The 24,612-nt window shown below is 33.7% G+C and overlaps 2 protein-coding genes across 3 annotated transcripts in view; one reads left to right on the top strand and one right to left on the bottom strand.

The window, feature by feature from the left end:
* The window catches only part of LOC131851227 (scavenger receptor class B member 1-like), a 43,902-nt gene extending 41,693 nt beyond the window's left edge, over window positions 1–2,209 (top strand). Inside the window, exon 10 of the mRNA XM_059201683.1 lies at window positions 84–2,209. Within this exon, the coding sequence (XP_059057666.1) occupies window positions 84–767 (684 nt within the window). The 3' untranslated portion in view covers window positions 768–2,209. The remainder of the gene's footprint in view (window positions 1–83) is intronic.
* Window positions 2,210–4,985: 2,776 nt separating this feature from the next.
* LOC131851187 (putative fatty acyl-CoA reductase CG5065) lies at window positions 4,986–18,907 on the bottom strand. 2 transcript variants are annotated; one of them, XM_059201634.1, is made up of 14 exons: window positions 18,824–18,907; window positions 18,390–18,507; window positions 16,307–16,437; window positions 15,287–15,374; window positions 14,889–14,961; window positions 14,275–14,365; window positions 13,475–13,620; window positions 12,444–12,553; window positions 10,629–10,712; window positions 9,915–10,023; window positions 9,063–9,240; window positions 6,891–6,961; window positions 5,688–5,945; window positions 4,986–5,130 (listed from the first exon to the last, which is right to left on the bottom strand). In XM_059201634.1, exons 2-14 carry the CDS (start codon window positions 18,475–18,477, stop codon window positions 5,004–5,006), a joined length of 1,554 nt encoding a protein of 517 aa, XP_059057617.1. In that variant the 5' UTR covers window positions 18,478–18,507; window positions 18,824–18,907; the 3' UTR covers window positions 4,986–5,003. The 2 variants fall into 2 exon arrangements, with proteins under 2 accessions (XP_059057617.1, XP_059057618.1); XM_059201635.1 differs by lacking the exon at window positions 18,824–18,907 and adding an exon at window positions 18,602–18,792.
* Window positions 18,908–24,612: the final 5,705 nt, after the last annotated feature.

Consider the following 24,612-nt stretch of genomic DNA (forward strand, 5'->3'; position numbering starts at 1 on the left):
CCATCAGATGGACTATCGGTTTGTTTACTATTACAGTTACATATAAAAGAAAGAAGTTTGACTATCATAATTTTCCTTTACAGAGAATGTACACATTAACTCCATCGTTAGAACAACGCTTCAACTTATATCTGAACATACTACCCGTCGTCGAGCAGGCGGCCATGTACATACTGTTCGCCATCGGAGCCGGGCTCATCCTCGCCACAATCTACAACCTCGCCTTCAAAATAATGTTCAAATCCGTCAACAACAGACAGAAAAGAAACATCGACATCGGCAATCAGTATTGTACTAAAGATATTAAAAACAAAAACACAATCTACACGCCCTGTGAAACGCCGCTCAACGATCTAGAATCCGATTGTTCTGATCCACAATTCGATCCTGAGAGACGACCTTCGCTATTGAAAATACATGGCGACAAAATAAAGGAGTTAAGTAACAGATTAAGCGATAAAATGTATGATTCAGTTGGTGCAGTCAAAGACAAATTTATAGATGAATTCACGCATGTAAAAAATATTTTCGATAGGAGAAATTCATTAAAGAACGAAGACAATAATGCTTACCGAAGTGATTCCGGTGATGAAATGAATCACGGGTACCGATCAGTGAAACAGACTGATAGTGATGATGATTATAAATATTTAGAAGTAATAGACGATGGTAGTGAGTTCGATTCTCCGGGATTCCTTAATGATAGTAAACGCTTAAACAAATTGGAACGTACACACAATGAAACTGTATTACATATACATGAATGAATGAATGATACTCATTTTGGTTTAAAATTTATTCTTAACACCATTTTTGAGTAAGAGGTTGAGACTATTTCTTTGAAATATATATGTATTTATATATATGCTTGAAGTGTAGAAATTTGTCTATGATTAGCTGGTTGCAAAATATATAAACTCTTCTCATTTTTATGGTGTTATGTACTATATTTTAGTAATCATAGGAACAATAATTGATATTGTTTTTAGCAGTGATCAATAATCTGTGAGCGATGATACGTGTAGTGACGTTCTATTAGTTATCGTTTCGTTTCTACAACTTATTAAACTTCTATAAGAAATCAAAAGATTTGGTTTGAATATATTTATGTATAAAAACAATGTATGTGTATACATTGGATGTAATTTTGATCTATTTGTTGACAGCGCTTCTCTAACTATGGCTATATCAAATGGAAATATTCGGTTTTTTTTCTCATTTTAAACTTCGAATGCTCATCAAAAATACATAAACTTGAATTTTAGATAGACCCAAAAAAATCCAATCTTTTTCTTTCTTTTTTAATTGTGGCTCCGTGTGGCGTACTGCATGTTGTTCGCAAATATTTTTATTGCGTACTTTTTACACAATCTATAAATCTGTGTAGTGATTAATGTAAATAGTGTAGACCAATAGTAATTTATCGTTTACTGCAGCCATATTTACAGTGTATATAATATAATGTAAATAAAGTTAAAAGAAACCCAAGTAGTTTTAAGTTAGAAATAAATAATATACTCGTCTTGCCCTTATACATTCCGTAAATATATAAGTAGTTGTTATAATGTACATTATTTAAATATTTAAGTTATTTTCACAAAAGAATAAGAATAGGAACAACATGGATAAATAAAGAATAAATAAATACAACAATCAGCAACAAAATTATGGACAATAATAAATAGATCTCACTCATTTATTCATTCGAACGATATTTTACAAAATCATCACAAATGGTTGTAGTGAAAACAGTCTCAACTTGATTTGTAAAATATGAGAGAGGACTTGATTGATTATAACCCTATAGCTCTCTTGTCTGAACCTCACCCAGGACAGTTTTTATTTTTTAAGACGCCGTACTTGCAGACATTTTTTTATTAATTTTGTAGTATTTGTGGGTAATGTTATTTAAAACAAAACAATTATTGTATGAAATTGTACAAATTGTTTTTAAAACCATTTCATAGATCAATAAATCAATTACTCAACTTACAACTATTCAAATTTAGTCATTATTTTATAGGACGGTTTTTTGGTTTAGCCGTTTAGCACAACACCATACTTTTCGGCGGATATAGATTTCAATTCTCCCAAATACAAACTTGTAATCATGAATATGTTTGTTTGTCAATAAATACATCTGGGTACTTTTTATTGTTAATATTTCTATCAGTTGTTTAATACCCGTAGCTCTTCGTTTGGGACTAGATGGCGCTGTTAAAATTGTCCTGGGTTTTTATTATTATTTACTTCATGGCATGGGTCACAAATTAGATTGCAACAAAACTAAGGTATACGTCGTTATGTGACCATGAACAAACTTTAAAAAGTCAACTTATTGATAATAAGTTGCTCCATGAAATGGGTCATAAATTCGATTGGATTAAAACTATGATAAACTTATTATTATGTGACCATGAACAAGTTTATAGAAACTTATTGAACCAATCTGTTATATTAAAGCCACATTTGAATATTAAATTCATATATAACCTTGATGGCTTTGATATTTCTAATCAGAAATAACTATAGTTATTTATGTTAAGTTATTTTAGATAAACGACTGATGTTTTTACTTGCTCAAATATTTATAACTTTAGGTAGTGTTAACACAAACGGCTAGTGCCATCTATCGGTGTCTTTAGTAAAATACGTTAACTATTGTAAATAACTAACATCCCGCCCCGGCTTTGTTTAGATTTGTTTGTGTATATAATTAATGAGTCTTATATATATTAACACAAAATAAATACAACCGTATGTCTGTACTTAACAACAATTTTTTTTTAATGGTTTTATATTTTACGGTGAAAAAAATTGTTTTTTTTTATTTGCAGTTATTGCATCTCTTGTAGTTCCATAATTTAATCATGGTCTTTTTTTATAATTATCTTATGAACACAATATGAGTTATAGACCGTTTTGTGTCGATTATTACTTCTAAATTTTATTATAAGCACCAATTGTAATAATTTATTATTTGAGACCAATAAAGATTATTATTATTATACAAAAATTATTTTGATCGACGTATAATAAATATTTTTAAGAGGCTTAAGATTATCACCTAAAGACTGCCTTCTCTCCTTAACTCAATAGTTCACAATCACCGATAGATGGCGCGATGCGTTCCCGAAATGACGTCGTGTCAAATGTCATTGATAAATTCGATCGTACATTAATGACGTGACGTTTAACTTCTGGTTACAATTTCTTTAGCTTTCATTGTATTGTACAAAGTATACATTATGTAATACCTACATAAAATGAATAATGAATTTCATTCATTCATTCATTCATTTATTAATAAAATGATATAAATGATAAATAAAATTAAAAATAAAATTCGAATTTTATTTAAAAAAATGCATTTTTCAAATTTGTTGTAAAAGCTATGCATTATTGTAAATATTTATAATATGATAAGTACCACTAAGTAGCTTGCCATTTTAATATATGACTAGTATAAGAAAAATGGGGAAATATTGTAAAATATATACATTGAAAATGGGGTAAACTATGGAAATATAATATATGTAAAAAAAGGAGTAAATTATTGGTTATAAAAAGTTGAAATAAATTATAAAAAATATATTGTACACTTTTTATTTTAAAACCCGGCACATACATTTATATTTTAAAATGATTATATAATTGGAATACATAGCAGACAAGCGGACGGTCCACCTGATGGTAAATGGTGATCGTAGCTTATAATAATAATAATAACCCTGAATTTTCACATCGCCATCTAGAGTCAAGCTAGCAGAGCTTGTGTTATGAGTACTAACCAACTGATAAAAAAACTTAAATATTGTTTTGTAAATACATAGATAATATATATATAACAAACACTCAAATTAGTGCTAGTTGGTTTATTTTTTTTTTCGTATAATATTAGGTTACGCAGTTACATCCAGATAAATACAAGCATAGTCATGAATATATATGTCTGCACCGTGCGAGGAATCGAACCCGCGACCACAGAAAGTAAAGCGGTGTGCTAAACCTCAACACCACCGAGGCCGTCAAACATAACCTATAGATATACATTAACAGTATCATAGGACTTCACGTTCTCAAGTGACGTCAGATATACCCTCATATACTGCCAATCCTGAGAACTCAGGTATTATTCTTCCGTACCTTATAATTTCACTGCCATATTTTTTTTTTTTGTTTTGGTACCAAAGCAAATCAACGGTATATAGAACAAGCCATAAACCTGAGTGGAGCTATTTCAATGCTTATGTGTATGTAAAAATTCTTTATTTTTTAAATAATACTAGCTACTCGCCCGAATTCGCACGGGTGTACATGTATTATATATAAATCTGACGACCTCGGTTGTCTAGCGGTCTAGCACACCGCTTTACGTCCGATGGTCGCGGGTTCGATTCCTCGCACGGCACAAACATTTGTATTGATGAGTATGATTGTTTGTATCGGTCTGGGTATTTTCTATGTATAATATGTATGTATTTACGAAAAAAAAATATATGTATCTGTATCAGTTATCTAGTACCCATAACACAAGCTTTAGCTAGCTTAAGTTGGGTCTAGATGGGACTGTGTGAATTGTTCTAAGATTATTATTATTATACCTTCCTCTTGAATCACATTATCTGTTAAAAATAACCGCGTCAAAATCCGTTGCGTAGTTTTAAAGATTTAAGCTTACATAGGGACTGACAGACAGCGACCGCGTCTTTGTTTTATATTATGTAATGATTGATTATTTGATCTATTTTTTTTTGTTTTTTACAATAGTATAACTATTGTAAATAACTAAAAAGCACTGAATAAACATATGTTTTTTCTTTTCTTTCTTTTCATTATATATCTCACTCTCCATCCGAAATACGAGATATGGTAGTCTTTAAATAAAAAGCCACTTTGCAGTCGGTCGAAAACATCGCAATTTATTATTAAACACCATTATTTATACAACAGGATAAACATAACAAGTTTTATTATATTATTGTTCCGAAATAAAAAACTAACTAATTATTTAATGTGAAAATATCCTGCGCCGTATACAGCCAACTTTGAACGAAGTCAGTGTTCATGAACCACCAGAAAATGTAGCCGTAAAACGTAATTTGTACCAATTTATCCAATATCACCATTCTGAAATTAAAAAATGGAGATTATTTAAGTTTCTTGCCAGTTCTTCTCAATTGGATCTATTTACCAAACTGGACGGTAGGGAAAAAATTATATTAAAATTATAATGTAAAAAATTTGACGTTCATAAGCGGCTAAAATGTCGTACATGAATAAATTATTTTTGAATTTGAATTTGAATTACTGCATAATGAAAAGATAATAACAATGGTGTACCAATTTAACTCAGCACCGAGGCTATCAAAGTCGAGCCGTCTGCTAGTTTTATTATGTCACTAGCTGCAACCGCGATTTCGTCCGCGTGGAATTTAACTTTATTTTTCTAAACCAAAAGTAGCTTATGTTACTCCTTATTACATCAGCTACCTGCCAAAAAAAGTCCGGTCAAAATCGGTCCAACCATTTCAGAGATTAGCCGGAACAAACAGACAGACAGACAAATGATTGTAGATGTTATTTCGGTGTATGTATCGTATTTATATTCCAATTCATGTAGTAAAAAACGGTTATTTCAATATTACAAACAGACTCCAATTTTATTTATATATATAGAAGATTACCTTCGGTAATGAGCTTTTGCTTTCGGCAAGTCCTCGTCCTTTTCTTTTAATAAATACTTTTTCCCGCCAATACAACAGTCTCTAAAGTACATATGCTTATCAACTGATTCCATATCGTAGTAGAAATCTTCAACATCCTGCTCCTTGATGCACGAGCGGAGTTTGACTATATTATCATTTATGAATGTCCATTGCTGCATTATGAAATATCGGAGAGCCATGTTCGCTATATAAATTCTTCTTTGAACTTTTAACAACCTGGAAATATAAGGATATGTTTAAACTATATACATGTGAACATATACAAATACAGTATATATATATAGTAAGTGCAGAGAGAAAATATAAGAAGTATAGAAGTATGGATGGAAATCACAGCCATGTTTCAGTCGTCAGGAATAACAATACCAGAAGGGTTCTGCAAGCATTAGGTACATGACGCAATATCTGAGGTATTCCTGAATATAGTCGAGAGATAACAATTTCCGTCAGATTGTTTACCATTCCAGTATATATGAAATTCTGATCAATTGCAGATTTACAACGCGTTTAAGCGATAATACACTAAATTAATTGAGAAACAGAGCCAGTCTCGCAGTTTTAGGAAATTTGAGCGAAATTTGATCAGATTTAGTCACCACACTATTCACATTATCTCTGACTACCTCATTAGCATGTATATTATAAGATATTCAAATAATAGAGTAATATAAAATAGATGTTTAATCGTAAGCATCTTAAGCACTCGCACTCTTAGCTCCTAAAATACATGTTGAGGTCCTTTGTTACTCCAAATCCACTATTAATACAAATCCAACTTCAATTTAGCAAATAATAAATGTATGATAAAACAACATATAATGTAATCCATGTAATTGAATGTTAAAATAAAATTAATAAATAAAGTAAATTAAAAACTTTGTGGGTGGGGGAATATTTGTTATAGTATGTAATATTATATTATCTGTGGTTATAGTATGTAATATTATGTTTTATCTGTGGTTATAAGGACCACGCGGTTGCTATTGATGACCATCGTGGTTTATTGGTGGTAAATTGACAACGATGGGCTTAGAGACCACACTTCATGCGCTACCATACCATCATTCACTGGTGCACCTCCAGCGTAGACTGTTAGCGCAAACGGATGTACTTTTCAATATTCATTTACTTAAAAAACGGTACATTGTAGAAAGTACTCACATTGGTTTGTGACCAAGAAGCCACAGTAGAGTATCCACCAGAATAGCAGGCAAACAGTGCATTAATAGAACCTAAAACAAAACATTGTAGACCTCTAGTCTGTGAGCATAAACATTTATTACACTGCAGCCCGTTGGGAAGAGGCTATTGCATATATAATACCTTTTTTTTTTATAACACAGGGGACAAACGAGCTTGCGGCTCACCTGATGGTAAGTGATTACCGCCGCCCATGAGCACCCGCAACACCAGGGGAATTGCAAGTACGTTGTCGGCCTTTTAAAAAGGAATAAGCTCTTTTCTTGAAGGTTTCAATATCGTATCGGTTCGGAAATACCATTGCTGAAAGGTGATTCCACAATGTAGTTGTGCGAGGCAAAAAGTTTCTAGAAAACCGCACTGTGGAAGACCGCCATTCATCCAGATGATCAGGATAGTAAAATATATATAATACCTATATAATACCTCTAGACCAGTGATTCCCAAAGTGGTCTATATCGACCCCAGGTCTTTCAATATCTACGACGGCTCATCTTGGAAATACCATTGTCGTGGTACTACAGTTAGAAATTTACAAAAAATCAATACCAGGTAAGAATGGGGGGTGTACCCAAAACCGAAATATATGGCAAGGGGTCTACGACACAAAAAAGTTTGGGAACCTCTGTTCTAGACAATTCACATAGCGCCATCTAATCCCAACGTAAACAACAGTTATGGGTACTAGACAACTGGTATAACAATTTGTATAAACATTTTTTTTAACCCAGACCTATAGCAATAATCATACTAATGAGAATAAGTGTCTTTACAGGGCGAAGAAGCGAACTCGCGATTATCAGAAGTAAAACAGTGTGCTAAAACACTAGACTACCGAGGCTTTTAATATTCATGAACAGCAAGCACTATTGACGTCTGAAAATTAATTTTCAGCAAGCACTATGGACGTCTGAAAATTAATTTTCAGCAAGCACTATGGACGTCTGAAAATTAATTTTCAGCAAGCACTATGGACGTCTGAAAATTAATTTTCATCAAGCACTATGGACGTCTGAAAATTAATTTATGACCCCCACAGTCATGTGGTGTCATAAGCCATGATGTGTTTGTACATGTGCATTTGTTTCCTAGTTAGAATTAAACAAAGTTATCCAGCTGGATAGCTATTGGCCGCAGCTGGCCTTTACAGCTTCACCGGACGATAGGGGGCGAGTGTAGATGGCACTCCAAACCCGAGCAAGGAGTTATGGATCGGCTAAAGGCCATCTCCCGCTTGACGGATACGACTTCAGTCTAAACGCACCGATAAGGGCTTGAACCTCCAATAATCTGGGGGCACCGCTTGGGGCCCCACCGAACAGTCGTAATTTCGATGCCTGTTTGAATTGGCCAGCGGTGCGACGGAATCTTTTAACCTTACAATATCACTGCCATATATCCCCCTTTACACTGGCAAACTTGGAAAGTATTCTATTTTTTTTATTCTTACATTTACTTAGGGACTTTTATCATAATATGAAATGCAAGTCCTATCGTTTATTATTACTGATCTTATCTTCTACTGTACAATGAAAATAAAACGTTTGCTGGCGATGATACAGGATCAGATAGTATACCATGGTACATACCAACATCAAGCCGATTTAGACTGATTTTTTTTTAAATACCCTTTTTAGATCGTCTAGGACACACTCGATTAATATATGATGATACAGGATCAGATAGTATACCATGGTACATACCAACATCAAGCCGATTTAGACTGATTTTTTTTAAATACCCTTTTTAGATCGTCTAGGACACACTCGATTAATATATGATGATACAGGATCAGATAGTATACCATGGTACATACCAACATCAACGATTTAGACTGATTTTTTTTAAATACCCTTTTTAGATCGTCTAGGACACACTCGATTAATATATGATGATACAGGATCAGATAGTATACCATGGTACATACCAACATCAAGCCGATTTAGACTGATTTTTTTTTAAATACCCTTTTTAGATCGTCTAGGACACACTCGATTAATATATGATGCAGGTCTTCTGCAGTATTGCAGTTGGGGGAATTCGATTTATACATAAAAAAGGTAAATGAATTTAATAGATAATATCCGTAAAGCAGTCTTAATACTGTGATAGTATTTAATTTGAAATTATTACCTTAATATAATGCTTCGTTTCGGAAGTCGTTATAGAGCCGCCGACGCTCCACAGAGCACCATTTATGGGCATCGTTGGTGCTAACTTCCTACCAAACTCTACCATTTCCGACATAGTAATGTTATTGAGTGTGCCTGCACAGCAATTGTATATCGGTATATCATCTGTGATCTCCAATCTGTAATATAAAGTTTTTTTTTATTCATTTATCTGAGAAAGGTAATAGGTTACTTTTTAATGTGAAAAAAGGTTTATAAAGGGTTGAAAGAGGGGATGAAAAGTTGTATGTAAGTATCGTAATTTTTAAAGCTAGAAGCTTGAAACTTATTTTATAAGCTGTTTATGAAATATAAGTATTTGAAAGTATTTATACTTATGTGTCATATTTATAAAATAATTAGCCTATATAATTAAAAAGACTATTCTACGAGAACGAAATCGCGGGCACAGTTTGTATGATACTGAAACTCAGCGCTGCAGTGACACGCTGCAGCACCAGCTGAGTGGAAGCCCTTTCAACTCATAGCGCTATAGCTTTTAAGATTTTCTATATTTTACTCTATATTATATGTTATGCTAGGAACGAGGACCATGTCTTATGGAAAGTGTATAATATTAATGTGGATGGATGTAAAGGGAGGGGACGCCCTAAGAAAAGATGGATGGATTGTGTGAAAGATAATATGAATAAAAGGAGAGTATGCTCAGATATGACGACCGGTAGAGAGCAGTGGAAGAGAATGACATACTGCGCCGACCACAAATAATGGGATAAAGACAAGACAATGATGATGATTATATGTTATGCTAAATAAATTATTATTATATTATATAATTCTGAAAAAAACTTACTTTTTCGTTCCGCGTACCCAAGCCATACATATAATACTTTTGATAGCTATATCCACAGGCATATAGTCCGCGATGAGATCCGGCTCCGTGTGTATACTACGTAACAAACCTGAAAAATTAAGTTACATAGTCATAGTATATAAGTAACATGATCATAGCATATAGTAACATAAATCATAGTCTGTAATGTATAGTTCCCACAAACAACACCCGTTCACGAGACTTTTAAAAATCTAATTTGTTAGCGTTACATTGACGGTGTGTATATTTCTAACATTTCAATTAAGTATTAATTATAAATAACACGACTTCTTGTTCTAAATTGATAAACTTAAAAAAAATTCACTTATAATTATCAGAAATATTTGTGGAAAATATATAATTTTTATATTCATAAAAATTTGTAATCTTTACAATAATTGCACCTGTGCGAAGTCGAGTCACGAAGCTAGTTCTACTAATATTGCAAACACGATGTATGGAGGGATAGTATCATTATTACCATATGTTATCTGTGTTATTACATAGTATAAAACAAACTCGCTATCGCTGTCCATCCCTATGTATGCTTAAATCTTGAAAACTACGCAACAGATTTTGAAGCGTTTTTAAAATAGATAGAGCGATTCAAGTAGAAGGTTTATATATACAATACATGTACACCCGTGCAAAACCGGGGCGAGTAGCTAGTATTATGTAAATTGAACTTCTTACCTTTACCAGAAGCTATTATAAGGCCAACGGGTCCATTGAAATTGTCTATCCAGCCCGGCATAGGTTCTTTAACACTTGCAATAACTGAAATTAAAATATTAACACTGTATTAATAAACTGTATTCATTCACATAGTTTAAGACTAGGTGGAAATAGAAATAATCTTTATTCAAATAAACTCATTACAAGCACTTTTGAATAGTCATATTTTGATTCTACCACTCATTCGGAATGCAGATTCATCACAAGGAGAATGAGCTGAGAAGAAACTTGTGTGTTGCTCTTTTTAATAGATGTTTCTTTATATAAATAATTACTGTAATTATATCAAGTAAAAGGCATGCGATAATTAACATAGAAATCGCTACGCACTCTATACTTTTTTTATTCTATCGCTCATTCGGAATGCAGTCTCATCACAAGAAGAAGAGCAAGAAATTGTGTGTTGCTCTTTTAAATAAATATTGTTTTAATTACATTTAGATTAACAAGGATTAGGCATGCGACAATCAATATAGAAACCGCTACGCACTTAATCTCTGTTCAATCAGATAACATTGTCAGCGCTATGAATTTTAAGTTAAATATTTTCTACAAAAACATTTATAAATTCTTTAATTTTATAATGAGCTCTTTTTAAAAAGAAAGTATTTCATAAGACATTTGAATCTTTTTTCTGCATGGCGCTCTGAACCTGAAAAACAAGGTTTTTCATTTTATATAGGAACGCTGTGACCTAGTCATTTACAGCACCAACAAATTCCAAAGGGCGTGAATTTGAAACTGTCTCTATTTCTGAATGATTCACCGAGAATATAAAGACCAATAATAAACTAAAATTTATCCAAGGTAGTTGCAGGTACTCTCGAACGTTGGAATAAATGCACCCAATAATAATAATATCCTTGAACAAATTAATTATTACACAATAGTTTTTTGCTGTGGCTCCGCAATTCCAGAACACGTCCATTACCATCTCTAAGAGTATTGAGATTCTCGGTATCGACATCTCTAGCACAGTTGAGTTCCGTAGTCACCTCGAAGAAAAGGTTAAGCTGGCGTCCAAAAAACTCGGTGTGCTCAATAGAGCGAAGCGATATTTCACTGCGGACCAGAGACTCCTCTTATATAAGTCTCAAGTTCGGCCGCACATGGAGTACTGCTCTCATCTTTGGGCAGGAGCCAGGAGGATACCAGCTCGGTCCTTTTGACTCGGTTCAGAGACGTGCTATGAGAATTGTCGATGATCCCAATCTCTCTGACGGTATCGAGCCACTTAGTTTGAGGCAAGACTTCGCTTCGCTTTGTGTGTTCTACCGATTATACAACGGACTGTGTTCTGAGGAATTGTTCGACATGATGCCTACGGCCACCTTTCACCATCGCACCGCTCGCCATCGACAGGGAATTCATTCCCACACGCTGGAACCTAAGTGGTATCGGACGGTGCGGTTTCAAAGGAGCTTCGTCCCGCGTACACTTAGATTGTGGAATGAACTTCCTGCCAAGGTTTTCTTACGAGACTACAGCATGTGGTTTTTCAAGAAGGGTATATTAAGGTTTCTTAAGGGTCGGCAACGCGCACGTGACACCCCTGGTGCTTCAGGCGTCCATAGGCTACGGTAACCATTTACCATCAGATGGGCCGTGTGCTTGTTTGCCACCATAGTAGTATAAAAAAAAAACTTAAAGATAGTCTTAAGCTAGTACTCATAACACGAACTCTGCTTAACTAAACTTAACTATTGCTAAGCTTAACTAGATGGCGCTGTATGAAATGTCAGGGTTAATATTATAATTATAGAGTAGTCTTACCTATGGATGGTCTCACGATAACGGCCGGCAGTAGACCTCTCTGTTCATACACGACATGCTCGGCGAGCTGCTTCGTGAACGTGTACGTGTTAGGAATGCTCCCAAGGTATCTGGAATGAAGTACATAAACTGTTAATTATTGACGACCTCGGTGGTCTAGCGGTCTAGCACACCGCTTTACGTCCGATGGTCGCGGGTTCGATTCCTCGCACGGCACAAACATTTGTATTCATGAGTATGATTGTTTGTATCTGTCTGGGTGTTGTCTATATATAAAATGTTTAAATTTTCAAATTATTCCGTATGACCTTGTGAGGGTCTGTAATCAAAACCTGTACTATACACATGATATAAATACTATACATAAGACGTTGTAATTTTAAATACTTCATTAAAAATATTAATAAATCTGTTTGTGAAATAAACTTATATAATTTTCAGCTTAAAGTATGGAGGATGTGATGTTATGTGTGCGTATATATGTGTGTGTGCCTGAAGAAGGGTGTGAAAAGAATTTATATACTATTGAATATTTATAGTACACTCCAATAATAATTCAGGTCAATTCACACAGCGCTATTTAGTTAAACAGAGCTTGTGTGGGTATTAGACAACTGATCTAAATACATAAATACATTTTTGTATAAATACATACATAATATATATGTAGAAAAGGGCTACATAGCAGTCCATTGTACAACGATCTCGTAGAACCAAAAACCGTAACAGAGGAAGACAAATCGCGAGGAACCAAGGAGGACAATGAAGAATCGTCTTAGAACCACGTCTACCAATAACCAGCCAGAAACTGAAATACCATGGTATGCAATGGTATTTCCGAACCGATACGATATTGAAAACTTCAAGAAAAGAGTTTATTCCTTTTTAAAAGGCCGACAACGCACTTGCAATTCCCCTGTGTGTAGCGGGTGCTCATGGGCAGCGGTAATCACTTACCATCAGGTGAGCCGCATTCGTTCGTTTGTCCCCTGTGTTATAAAATAAACTATATAACTAAATGAAGTACTTACTTAGGAGTCAATACACGCAATGTGTGGTCATCAACTTCCTCACATATCTGCATGGTCTCTCGCCAGTCCGCCAGCGGAGGGTACATGCGTTCTTCTACCTTATTTCTATTACAATTAGAATATAAAGTCGATACGTGCATTAGAACCTGGAAATACAAGGTTTTTCATTTTATTTAAGACCATCTTGGTTTAGTCGTTGACTGCACCGACAAATGCCAAAGGTCGTAAATTTGAATCTAGCAATATTTCCGAGTGATTCAAATCGAGAATAGAAAGATCAATAATAAAATAAAATTTATCCAAGAGAGCTGTAGGTACGCTTGCATGTTGGTTTCAAATACCATTCAGAACAATTCCCACAGCGGCATCTAGTCCTAAGCTAAGCATTTTTTGTAAATAGATACATAATATATAGGCACAGAAAACACCCAAACTAATACAAACATTCATATTCACGAATACAAATATTTGTACCGTGCTAGGAATCAAACTGATGTAAAGTAAGACGTTATCCTAAACCGCTAGACCACCGTCAACCCAGTAAAGTGTTCTGGTGACCATGACGTCAACGGTTGACATTATCTCCTACTACCCCATCTCGAAGTTGTGAACATGTGATTATATTTTATTTCAATTTATAACAATTAAATAATGCCAACAACGTCGTAACCACAGAAAAAAATATATTTGTTATTATTATATATCTATGTTGGTTTGAAAATAATTTCGAGTATCTATCTTTATGGGCGGTATAGTTGCTCGAAATAAATAAATAAAATTAATATCTTATCTTTACTTACAGATAAATCTCGAACTTCTTTTGCGAAATCGATCAATTCCTTTGTACCGCCGAGGTTCATTTTGGCAGCGAATGGCAGAGAATCATCGAATCTAGACAAAATATTATAATATACGAGTACATAAAACAATAAGTAAATAGATGTCAATATTTTATCGAATGCTATGCTATTTTGCGAAAACCCATTTTGTCACAAAATGGATTCATATTATTGGGTTTATTCCGCTCCCATAGCCTGTTTGAGACCACAAATATTCATGGAAACCTGACTATCACTACTGGAAGCGTTGCGACCTTCTCTATTAGTGATCAAACTCCAATGATTATTGAGTCTATACGTATATTGCGACACGTGTTTCGCCTATGAATGAGGCATCATCAGGCATTGAATAGTTCTGATATAGCTTGGAAACCTGGCGACTTTTCGGCGACCAATCTGCGACTGCAAAGTTGAAACACGTGTCGCAATATGGGTGTAGACTTAATAACAGTGGGAATTTAATCACCTATAGAGGTCGTAACTTCTAGTAGCGGTTTCATCACCCACCAGCGTTTACCGTTATCGCAGGTGGGAACACTAGATTCTATTCCTAATCGTACTTTAAAAAAATTTACCTTACACTGGCTGCAACGTGAAAGATTATGTTCACTCGATTGACTAGAAGAGCTCTGTCTTCCTGTGATAAACCTAAAATAAAGTCATTTGTCGGATTATGCCCTTAAATATTATGGATACATGGCATTGAAAATAAAAAAATTACATCTCAATTATGAGAGCATCATAGTCCACTAACTTACTATCTTAGCGGAAAGTTGTGAATTCAAATCTGATTAATACAAAAAAAATATTTTATTTTTGACTCTCTGGTTTTAGAAACATATATATACTATATAACAATGGCGCGGATTGAGCATACTGTATGACAGTATGCTCAATCCCGCCATTTTGGATTCAAATATATAGGCACTAAACGATTTCACAATGATATCTAATAATAATATTTTATTCTCACCTAAGCCAGGTTCCATTACGTCACCAGATACAATGAACACTTTCTCCGTGAAGATGTTCGGCTTCTCCGCTCTCAAGCGGTCGAAACACTGAAAATTTGAAATCGTTATTATGGAAACTTTGGTATAGAAACATTTTATGGCACCATTCACCAATTGATCGATCAATTCAAACGGGGATCGAAATTATGATGGCCTGAGCAGAGGTTCGAACTAGCGGTGCCCTCAGAATAAGGTCGTATCCGTCAGGCGGGAGTTGGCCTTCAGCCACTCCAAAAGTCCTTCCGCGGATTTGGAGTGCCATCTGCACTCGCCCCCTATCGTCCGGTGAAGCTGTAAAGGCTAGCGGCCAACTAGCATTAGAATAGTCCGACAGGTTTTTATACACGCTATTAGAAATCCCGATTAGGCTACACACGAGACCATTTAGGAAACGATCCAGAGCATTCCTCAGCACTGCTTCGATACTGACACTGATTTTAATGACATGTGTAGTCCGTTTTACAAGCAACTGTTGCAGTTCTTCATTATTGCTCTATTTATTTTGTAGGCGCTTATTTAATTACCAGTAACATAGAGTTAAGTATTTAACAAACATACTCCATACCTCTACCACTGTACTACTTTTATATAGACGTGAAAAAACTACGTAGGTGGCACACAAGTATACGGCCCACCTGACGGTAAAGCTCCGTAATCTATGGACGCCTGAAACACCAAAGATGTCACGTGCGCGGTGCCCACCCTTAAGAAACCTTAATATACCCTTCTTGAACTGTAGTCTCTAGAGAAAACATTGGCAGGTAGTTGATTCCATAATCTAAGTGTACGCGGGAGAAAGCACATCAGAAAATGCGCTGTTCGAGACCACTTAGGTTCCATCGTGTGGGGATGAATTCCCTGTCGGTAGCGAGCGGTGCGATGGTAAAAGATAGCCGTGGTCAGCGAATCCGTTCAGTATTATTGCACGCAATAACTTAATATAAACATAAACAACACGATTTAATTAGGAGAGTACTTACAAACGATTCATACACTTGAGACAGTCTGTCCTCAGATTTAACTCCCTTCTTGCTTCTAAGTAATATATATATTCTGTCTACACCAGAACATGAATACAGAAGCTTCTCTATTAACGCCTTGCCCATAAATCCTGAAAAGATATTGTGGTTTTTAGAAACAAAATAGAAAACCTAGCTGTTTGGCGCAATCGGCAGAAATTATACTTGGTCAGTTGACATTCAATAAGAAATAAACTTACATTAATTCATTCGTTCATTCAATCATTCAATCATTCATTCATTAAAAGTTTAACCAGACTTCATTTAATTGGCCATTTTTAGGTAACTGACGCCTATAGCAGACAGCAGACGAGTAATGTGTAATGCTTGATAGTAATATATCGGTGGAACAACGTGAATTCATGGCTATTAATATATGGATTGCCAAACTCAGAGACCTCAAATGTCCACTTAGGCAGTTCCTCATTGTAGATTTAAAAAATGTTCAACTCAGAGACAGCTTATGGTTGATTAAAAGACTATTCTTCACATCTCACCCGTGGTACTCCCACATTTAGGTGACGGTTACCACTTACCATCAGGTGCGCTGACAACTTGTTTGGCATTTTTTTTAGATGATAATGAAATGAGTCACACGCCTGCGCTAACGGTTTACGCTGGCGGGGCAACAGTGGAGGATGATAAGATGAGCATGAGGTCAGGTCAGTTAGCCCATCGTGACAAATTCACCAGGAATTTAACACGATGGTTTCCAGGGGGAACCGCGTGGAGGTCGACCTGACATGGTACATTGCTAGCAATGGGGTTATCAATCCACATTACTAACAATACCCTTCACCCATGTTTGGCATTTCAATTACATAAAAAAAAATATGACATTAATATAAGCGGCGATGAAACAACCATTATTGAAACAAATGTCCGTGCACTTAAATTTAAAACTAGTTCTAACTTTTGTTTTACCCCAGGCAATTCCATGCAGATCAATTAAATTTCATCATCTGCTTCTTCCGTATCCCATTCACTGGTGTTCGGTGTAATAAATTCATCTCGTTCACTTCATTCACTCAATATAATTTGAGTGAACGAATGAATTTTATACCTACTAACAGTTTTTTTAGATTAATATGTAAATTTACGCGTGGAGTTCGACCTAATAGGGTACATTTGTAACATTGAGGTCATTAGTCCCCTTTTTTATTATGTAATTAGAATAGCAAACACACTGACGGTCACTAATGGTAAATGGTAACCGTCACCCGTATACCGACTTAAACAGTACGGTCATCACGTTATCATGTAACACTCTGTTATCATGTGTATCACAAATGCGAATCATTGCCGTAGTACTAAGATGTCACGCATCGAATCCTGTAATTGCACTGCCTTCTCACCATACAACGAAAATAAACTGGAAAACAGCTTGTTTTGTAGTCTAAAAATATTAATTACAACAAAAACTGACTAACTTTTAGTTAGAAATAGGAGAAACTAAGGTTTTTTACACATTTTTAGTCCTTACAAACATGCAAATACTTACTATAGTATTTTATATGTAATTTATTAAAATTGTTTCATATTTAAAAAGTACAATTTAAATATGCATTTAAAATACTGTGTTATGTCCATTACAAATGTTATCGAGTTTCAATAAACCTCGAATTTGATCAGTAAGACCCGGTGGTTTCCAGTTCAGTTCACTTCCAGTAAAGTGGCCTGATTGTCACTTTATAATTAAACTTTATACAACGTCATCTACATGGCTATCTCTATCTCATAAGTGATATAGAGGTAGCCATATAGCTGCCAACCAGCTTGCTACGTAAGATGTGTTTTGAATAGTGAGATTCGGCAGTAAAATACAGAGTACGGGTGCAAAAAATTAGTTCTCCGTAATAAACACATCAAGAGTACCATGACCGACACATGACAATTATCCTTACTGCTGTATATAAGCGAAAGTTACCAGTTACCGTCAATTTAACCGTCACAGATACTCCACCATCATGATAGAAAAAAAAAATATTTTATATATGTAATCTCTTAATTTTTCCAATAGTGTAGGTAATAGAAAATAACTCACCAGATCCTCCTGTTATGAATATGGTTTTTCCGGTATAATAATCGGTTATCGTCGGAGCATTGGTCATATCTCTTTCCAAAAACCCCATTTTTCCAACACTAAAATATAACAAATCCAACTATAAATTAAGAACTAAAATTAATTTACATATAAAAAGAACATAGTTTAAAACACACAATATAAAAAAGAATTATTCTTGGAAAAGAACTAACGTTCAATATTTAAACACTTTATAAAAAATATATTGCTTATTTATGGTATATATAAGTAAAATTTAAAATTCGAACACACGAATAAACAGCAACAATTCACAGTATTGCAAAAGGATTGTAGTCAAATGTGTGAGGCGCTGACGACCACTAATTTGAATTTGGAATATTATCGTTTCAAAATGTTCTTAATTTAAATATTTGACAATGGATATTAACGATTACCTAAATAATACTGTTCAAGGCAGCGGTGGACTGTCAAGTGCCGAGTATTGTAATTCGAGGCAGGCTGATGACTCGCTTTTTCATTAAGGCGAAGTGTGTGTTGAATTTTAATTTTATACTATATAATTCATTAGATGACATTGTATCGACGTATACTTTAGTATTTAATTAGACTGACTGATTTATCTTTGAACGGACGTCATAAACAATAAACCAGAAGTATGAAAATTTTAATATAGGTTCTTGAAAGAGATACTTTGTACAAAGTCGTCATTGTTGATATATTTTAACTATTTCTACTACCAGCAGGTTACTTTGCTAGCTATATTGCGATATAAACATTGGTATGATATACTTAATATATTATACTTAACATAAATATATACTTAATTCCCAGGAAAGGCACCGAATGGGAGATAATCAAGTACATATATGTTACACATTCTACCAGTATTCATGCAAGTAGCGCCTCGGTATGAAACTAGTTAGTCTTTAAGAATATAATATTGCTAGACAATTCACACAGCGGCATCTAGATGGCGATGGGACTAGTTCCAAGCCAAGTATAGCTTGTGTTATCGGTACTAGACAAATGATATAATTACTTAGATAATTTTTTGTAAATACAGGTATGATATAGGAAATTGGAGGGAAAGGGAATTGTTAGTAATATGTTCTCCCTGAAAACCATCGTGATAAATTCTTGGCGAATTTGAGCTAACTGACCCGACCTCATGCTCATCTTATCATCCTCCACTGGTGCCCAGCGTATACCGTTAGCGCAGGCAGGTACATCATTCTATTATCATCCATAAGAAAATAGAGAAAATTCCCTAGCCAAAACAACAATCAAACAATTATACTTATAAATACAAATATATGTACCACATGAGTAATCGAACCCGCGACCTTCGGATGTAACATAGTGTGCTAAATCACTAGACCACCGAGACTAGATACTTAGATGGTATACAAAATAGCTTATAAGCATTATTAACATAATAGAAACGTTTCACACTGTATGTTAGTTTAAACGCAGCGCTGACCTTGCAATAAACATTTAACGAAATACTTACTACATTAAGATTTAATTCATTTATTACTATATATATAAATAGATAATGATAATCTGTACATCTGTACATATAAATAAAATTGGAGTCTGTTTTTAATATTGAAATAACTGTTTTTTACTACATGCACATGAATATAAATACGGCACGTACACCAAAATAACATTTTTTACAATATTTGTCTGTCTGTCTGTCTGTTCCGGCTAATCTGTGAAATGGCTGGACCGATTTTGACGGGACTTTTTTTGACAGGTACCTGATGTAATAACTTAGGCTACTTTTATTTTAGAAAAATATAGTTCAATTCCACGTTGACGAAATCGCGGGCAGCGGACAGCTAGAAATACAATAAAAATCTCAAGACAATTCACACAGCGCCATCTAGCTCCAAGCTTAGCAGAACTTATGTTATGGACAAGACAAGACGACTGATACAAAATCCATAAATTGTCAATACATACAATTTATACAACAAAATGCCCGGTCACAGGTTCGATTCCTCACACGGTACAAACATGTGTGCTCATGACTATGATAATTTATTTGTATTGGTCTGGATGTTTCTTATATACATATGTATGTATTCATAAAAAAATCTATGCATTCATAATACAAGTTCTGCTTAGCTTGTGACTAGATGGCGCTGTGTGATTAGTCTTGAGTTATTATTATTATTACAGCTTTTAATAATGTAAATAAAGTACCCTTACAGCATCAGAGGTAAATAAGAAGGTAGTAAATATAGGTAGAGGAACGATGGTAGCAGATTACCTTAAAACCACTAGTCAGCTCCTGAATGTAGTGAGAAACCATCGAATATCACTTGCATTCATACCACCAGTGTTGCCCTATTAAAAATAAAAATAAACATATCTATAGTTTTAGTTTAAAATCTGAAGTTTGTCTTCACAACACGCATTTTCCAGACACTAAAAATACCTTAATATATTAGAAGAATAATTAATCGATAGAAACAATTCTTTATTTAGATTATAAATAAACTAGACCCCCGCCCCGGCTTCGCACGGACGTACATGAACTTTACATATAAACCTTTCTACAACAAACTAGATGTCCCCGCGACTTGGTCCGAGTGGATATTAACTTTATTTTTCTAAAACAAAAGTAGCCTAAGTTACTCCTTATTACATCGGCTACCTGCCAAAAAATGTCCTATCAAAACGGGTCCAGCCATTTCACAGATTAGCCGAAACAAACAGAGAGACCGACAAAAATTGCAAAAAATAACATTTTTTACAATTTTTCTCTTTTATATGCATTTATATTCATATCAATACCTTAATAAACCTTTCTCTTGACTCAGTCTATCTTTTGCTGAAAACTACAATAAAATCCGTTGCGTGATTTAAAAGATATAACCGTATAGACAGAAAAGGCAACTCTTCTTTATACTATATAGAGAAGTTTTGTTTATATTTTAACTATCATTGAAGTTTTAATTAACTTTTCACTACTATATACGTATTATAGAAATGACTGTTCATAAGCGATCAAAAATTAAATTTTACTTTTAAGATTTCTGTTTCTACATTAATATACTTACAAATATTATATATATATAGTATATAATATATATTTATATATAAGGTAAATACCAAAAGTGTCCCTTTTCCCAACAATGCCCTTCAATCGCTTTCTGTTTTTACCCAGTGGTTAGCTGGTAGAGAATGCCATATGGTAATACCATTATATTATCATTATATATATTATATATAAATATAACAATTGACGTGCTTAAACATTAGTGGAATTAAAAATATATAATAATTAGAATTATTATGTTATCTGTGTTACTAAGGTACTAATTAAACAATAATAATAATATAAAAAATACCTGATATTAAGCAAATAAACTCTCTAAATCACTCAATAAATTCACTGCACTGATTAGAGATATTTTTCATTTTTGAGTATATTATATTAAAGTAATATTACTTTAATATAAAATAATTTATCATCGAAACAACACGCAAATATCTCGCTATATCTTCTTGTGATGGCTCTACGTTCCGAATGAGTGTTGGAATAAAAAAATATGACTATTCAAATATGCTTATATTAATTATTTTTTTATAAATTTTATATATATTTATTATTATTATTATTATTATATATTTAAAATATATAGAAGCTGTGTACCATTTATAAAGAGGATTTATTATATGTATTTCTATTTCTCATATACAAAACTCACAAAGTTATGAATTCGCGGTTATACCGGAGCGAGCCATTAATAACTTAACAAAGTAAGTAATATAGCTTACATCCAATGACAATATTAGTTTTTTTTTTAATACCTACAGTCATGGAAGGTACAATTCCATTGTTTTTCTTTTTATATTTAATATATCACGTTCGCAAACGTATAACAAACTGCGAGACCGACACCGACTAAGTTAATTACAGCAAAATACGCAGGCGATCGAAACAACCTTGCCGTGCTTCTAATCATTTGAAGATGAATCTAGGTTGATTTTCTTACGATATTATATTCGTACGTCATAAACTTGTTAATACTATGCTGCAGGCCTCTGTGGTTTAGCGGTTTAACACAGTGTTTTACTTCCGATGGTTCTAGGTTCGATTTATGAATTCACCTTGAATCGATTTATGAAAATTGATTGTTTATGTTAGTGTTTTCCACGTGTGTATTTCGTTTATTACACCCGTAACACAACTCTGCTTAGCTTGAAATTATATTACAATAAAATTAATTGTAATTTGTTTATCGATGAGGATTTTTAAATGTAAACTTAAACAATACGCTTTATTATATATAATTATAATTATATTATATACTTGCTGTTCCCGCGACATCGTCCACGTGGAATTTAGTGACCGTGAAGGAATCGAACCCGCGACCATCGGTGAAGCGGTGTACTTAACCGCTAAACCACCGAGGCCGTCTTATAATACGTATATATTAATTTTTTGCCATTGACTTCCCTTGTTATATGCCTCTTATATCTAAGATTGCACTCTGTACACTGATTTCTTATAGGATGTACCGGTTTATGGCAATTGGTATTACAATTAGTAATAATTACAATTGGTCTGACGTGATATAAACACAGTATGCAACGTAATACTGTTCAACATATAGCACGATTGATACAATAATATTTTCTCTCAGAAAATATGTTACTTAAAATTATACCTTAAAATTAAACTTCTAGAGTTCATTTTGTAAAATTTTATTAAAAAGTACAAATTATTCAATATCGTACAAAATACTAGATAATACCAACAAAATCAGAGTTATTGTTGTCTGTTAATTTATTTATTAGACTGAGTTTGTTATACAAAAATATATAATAAAAAATACAATGTTAATATGAAATATAAAACTGACCAGTACGTCAGCAACAATAGTCTTTCCCAATAAATCTCTCCAAAACCAATGCAATTTAAGACAACAATAAAAATCTATACATATAAATAAAATTGGAGTGTCTGTTTGTAATATTGAAATAACCGTTTTTACTACATACCAAAACGTACGTACACCAAAATAATATTTTTTATAATTTTTGTCTGTCTGTCTGTTTGTTCCGGCTAATCTCTGAAATGACTGGACCGATTTTGACAGGACGTTTTTAGCAAGTAGCTGATGTACTAAGGAGTAACTTAGGCTACTTTTATTTTAGAAAAATAAAGTTATATTCCATACGGTAGAAGTCGCGGGAACAGCTAGTATCAAATATAATGAATATGCAGAACATCGTTACATCTATACTCATGCTATTGATATCAATATTAATTTTATGGTAAATAATTTATTTACCTTTCAAAATTAATATCAATTCAATATCATAAACACTTCAAAGAAAGCGTTAATTTACCAATTAGTCAATCCAAGTTAATCCATTTAAAAGTATAAAATATATATACTGAATCAACACGACTTGCCCTTAATCGTTATTCAGCATATTTCCAAAGGTTTGTATGTAATGTATGGCAATTTAAGTGTAAATTAACTTCGTATCACATTACATTACACTAGTTTATTGAATTATACCTTTGTTGACCGACTGCATCGGGAAATGGAGGATATGTGTTTGTTAAGATGTATCTGTAACATATGAAGGAGTCGCTGACCCGCGCAACTTCGTCTGTTTGACACTTACTTGACATTTATCATTATACTAGCTTTTGCCCGCGGCTTCGCTCGCGTTAATTTATCGCCTTAGGGGTGGAATTTATCAAAATCCTTTCTTAGGGGATGCCTACGTCATAGTAGCTTTATGTATGCAAAGTCTCAGCCTGATCGGTTTAAAATTGACAAAGTTTCATACAAACTTTCATCCCCTATTTTATCCCCTTGGGGGTAAAATTAATCGAAATCCTTTCTTTGCGGGTGCCTACGTCATAACATCTATCTGCATGCCAAATTTCAGCCCGATCCGTCCAGTGATTTGGGCTGTGCGTTGATAGATCACTATGTCAGTCACCTTTGAGTTATATATATATAGATATAGAGAAGATGTGCAGAATGCTACTATTTTTTTTTATTATGCATATAAAAACATTACACACACTACCATGTAATGAACAGAATAAAAAAAGAGTACAACAATTAAAAAAGTATTTATATATATATACTTATTTATTGTTAAAATTTTATAGACATAGTTTTTGTTTCATTAATATAAAGTTATTAAAACTTCATTAATTACATAAATTAAGTTATTCAAT

The sequence above is a fragment of the Achroia grisella genome, unplaced genomic scaffold (assembly GCF_030625045.1).
Source record: "Achroia grisella isolate CSIRO2021 unplaced genomic scaffold, CSIRO_AGI_Agris_v1 utg782, whole genome shotgun sequence".
Classification (NCBI taxonomy): domain Eukaryota; kingdom Metazoa; phylum Arthropoda; class Insecta; order Lepidoptera; family Pyralidae; genus Achroia; species Achroia grisella.

Excerpts from the sequence above, each read along its gene's own strand:
- LOC131851187 (XM_059201634.1), bottom strand. The coding sequence starts at position 18,477 with ATGGGGTTTTTGGAAAGAGATATGACCAATGCTCCGACGATAACCGAT. Across the intron at positions 15,375-16,306 it reads CTCAAGTGTATGAATCGTTT|TGTTTCGACCGCTTGAGAGC; the intron begins GTAAGTACTCTC and ends TCAAATTTTCAG. Across the intron at positions 12,554-13,474 it reads TTGCGTGTATTGACTCCTAA|ATACCTTGGGAGCATTCCTA; the intron begins GTAAGTACTTCA and ends ACTTCATTCCAG.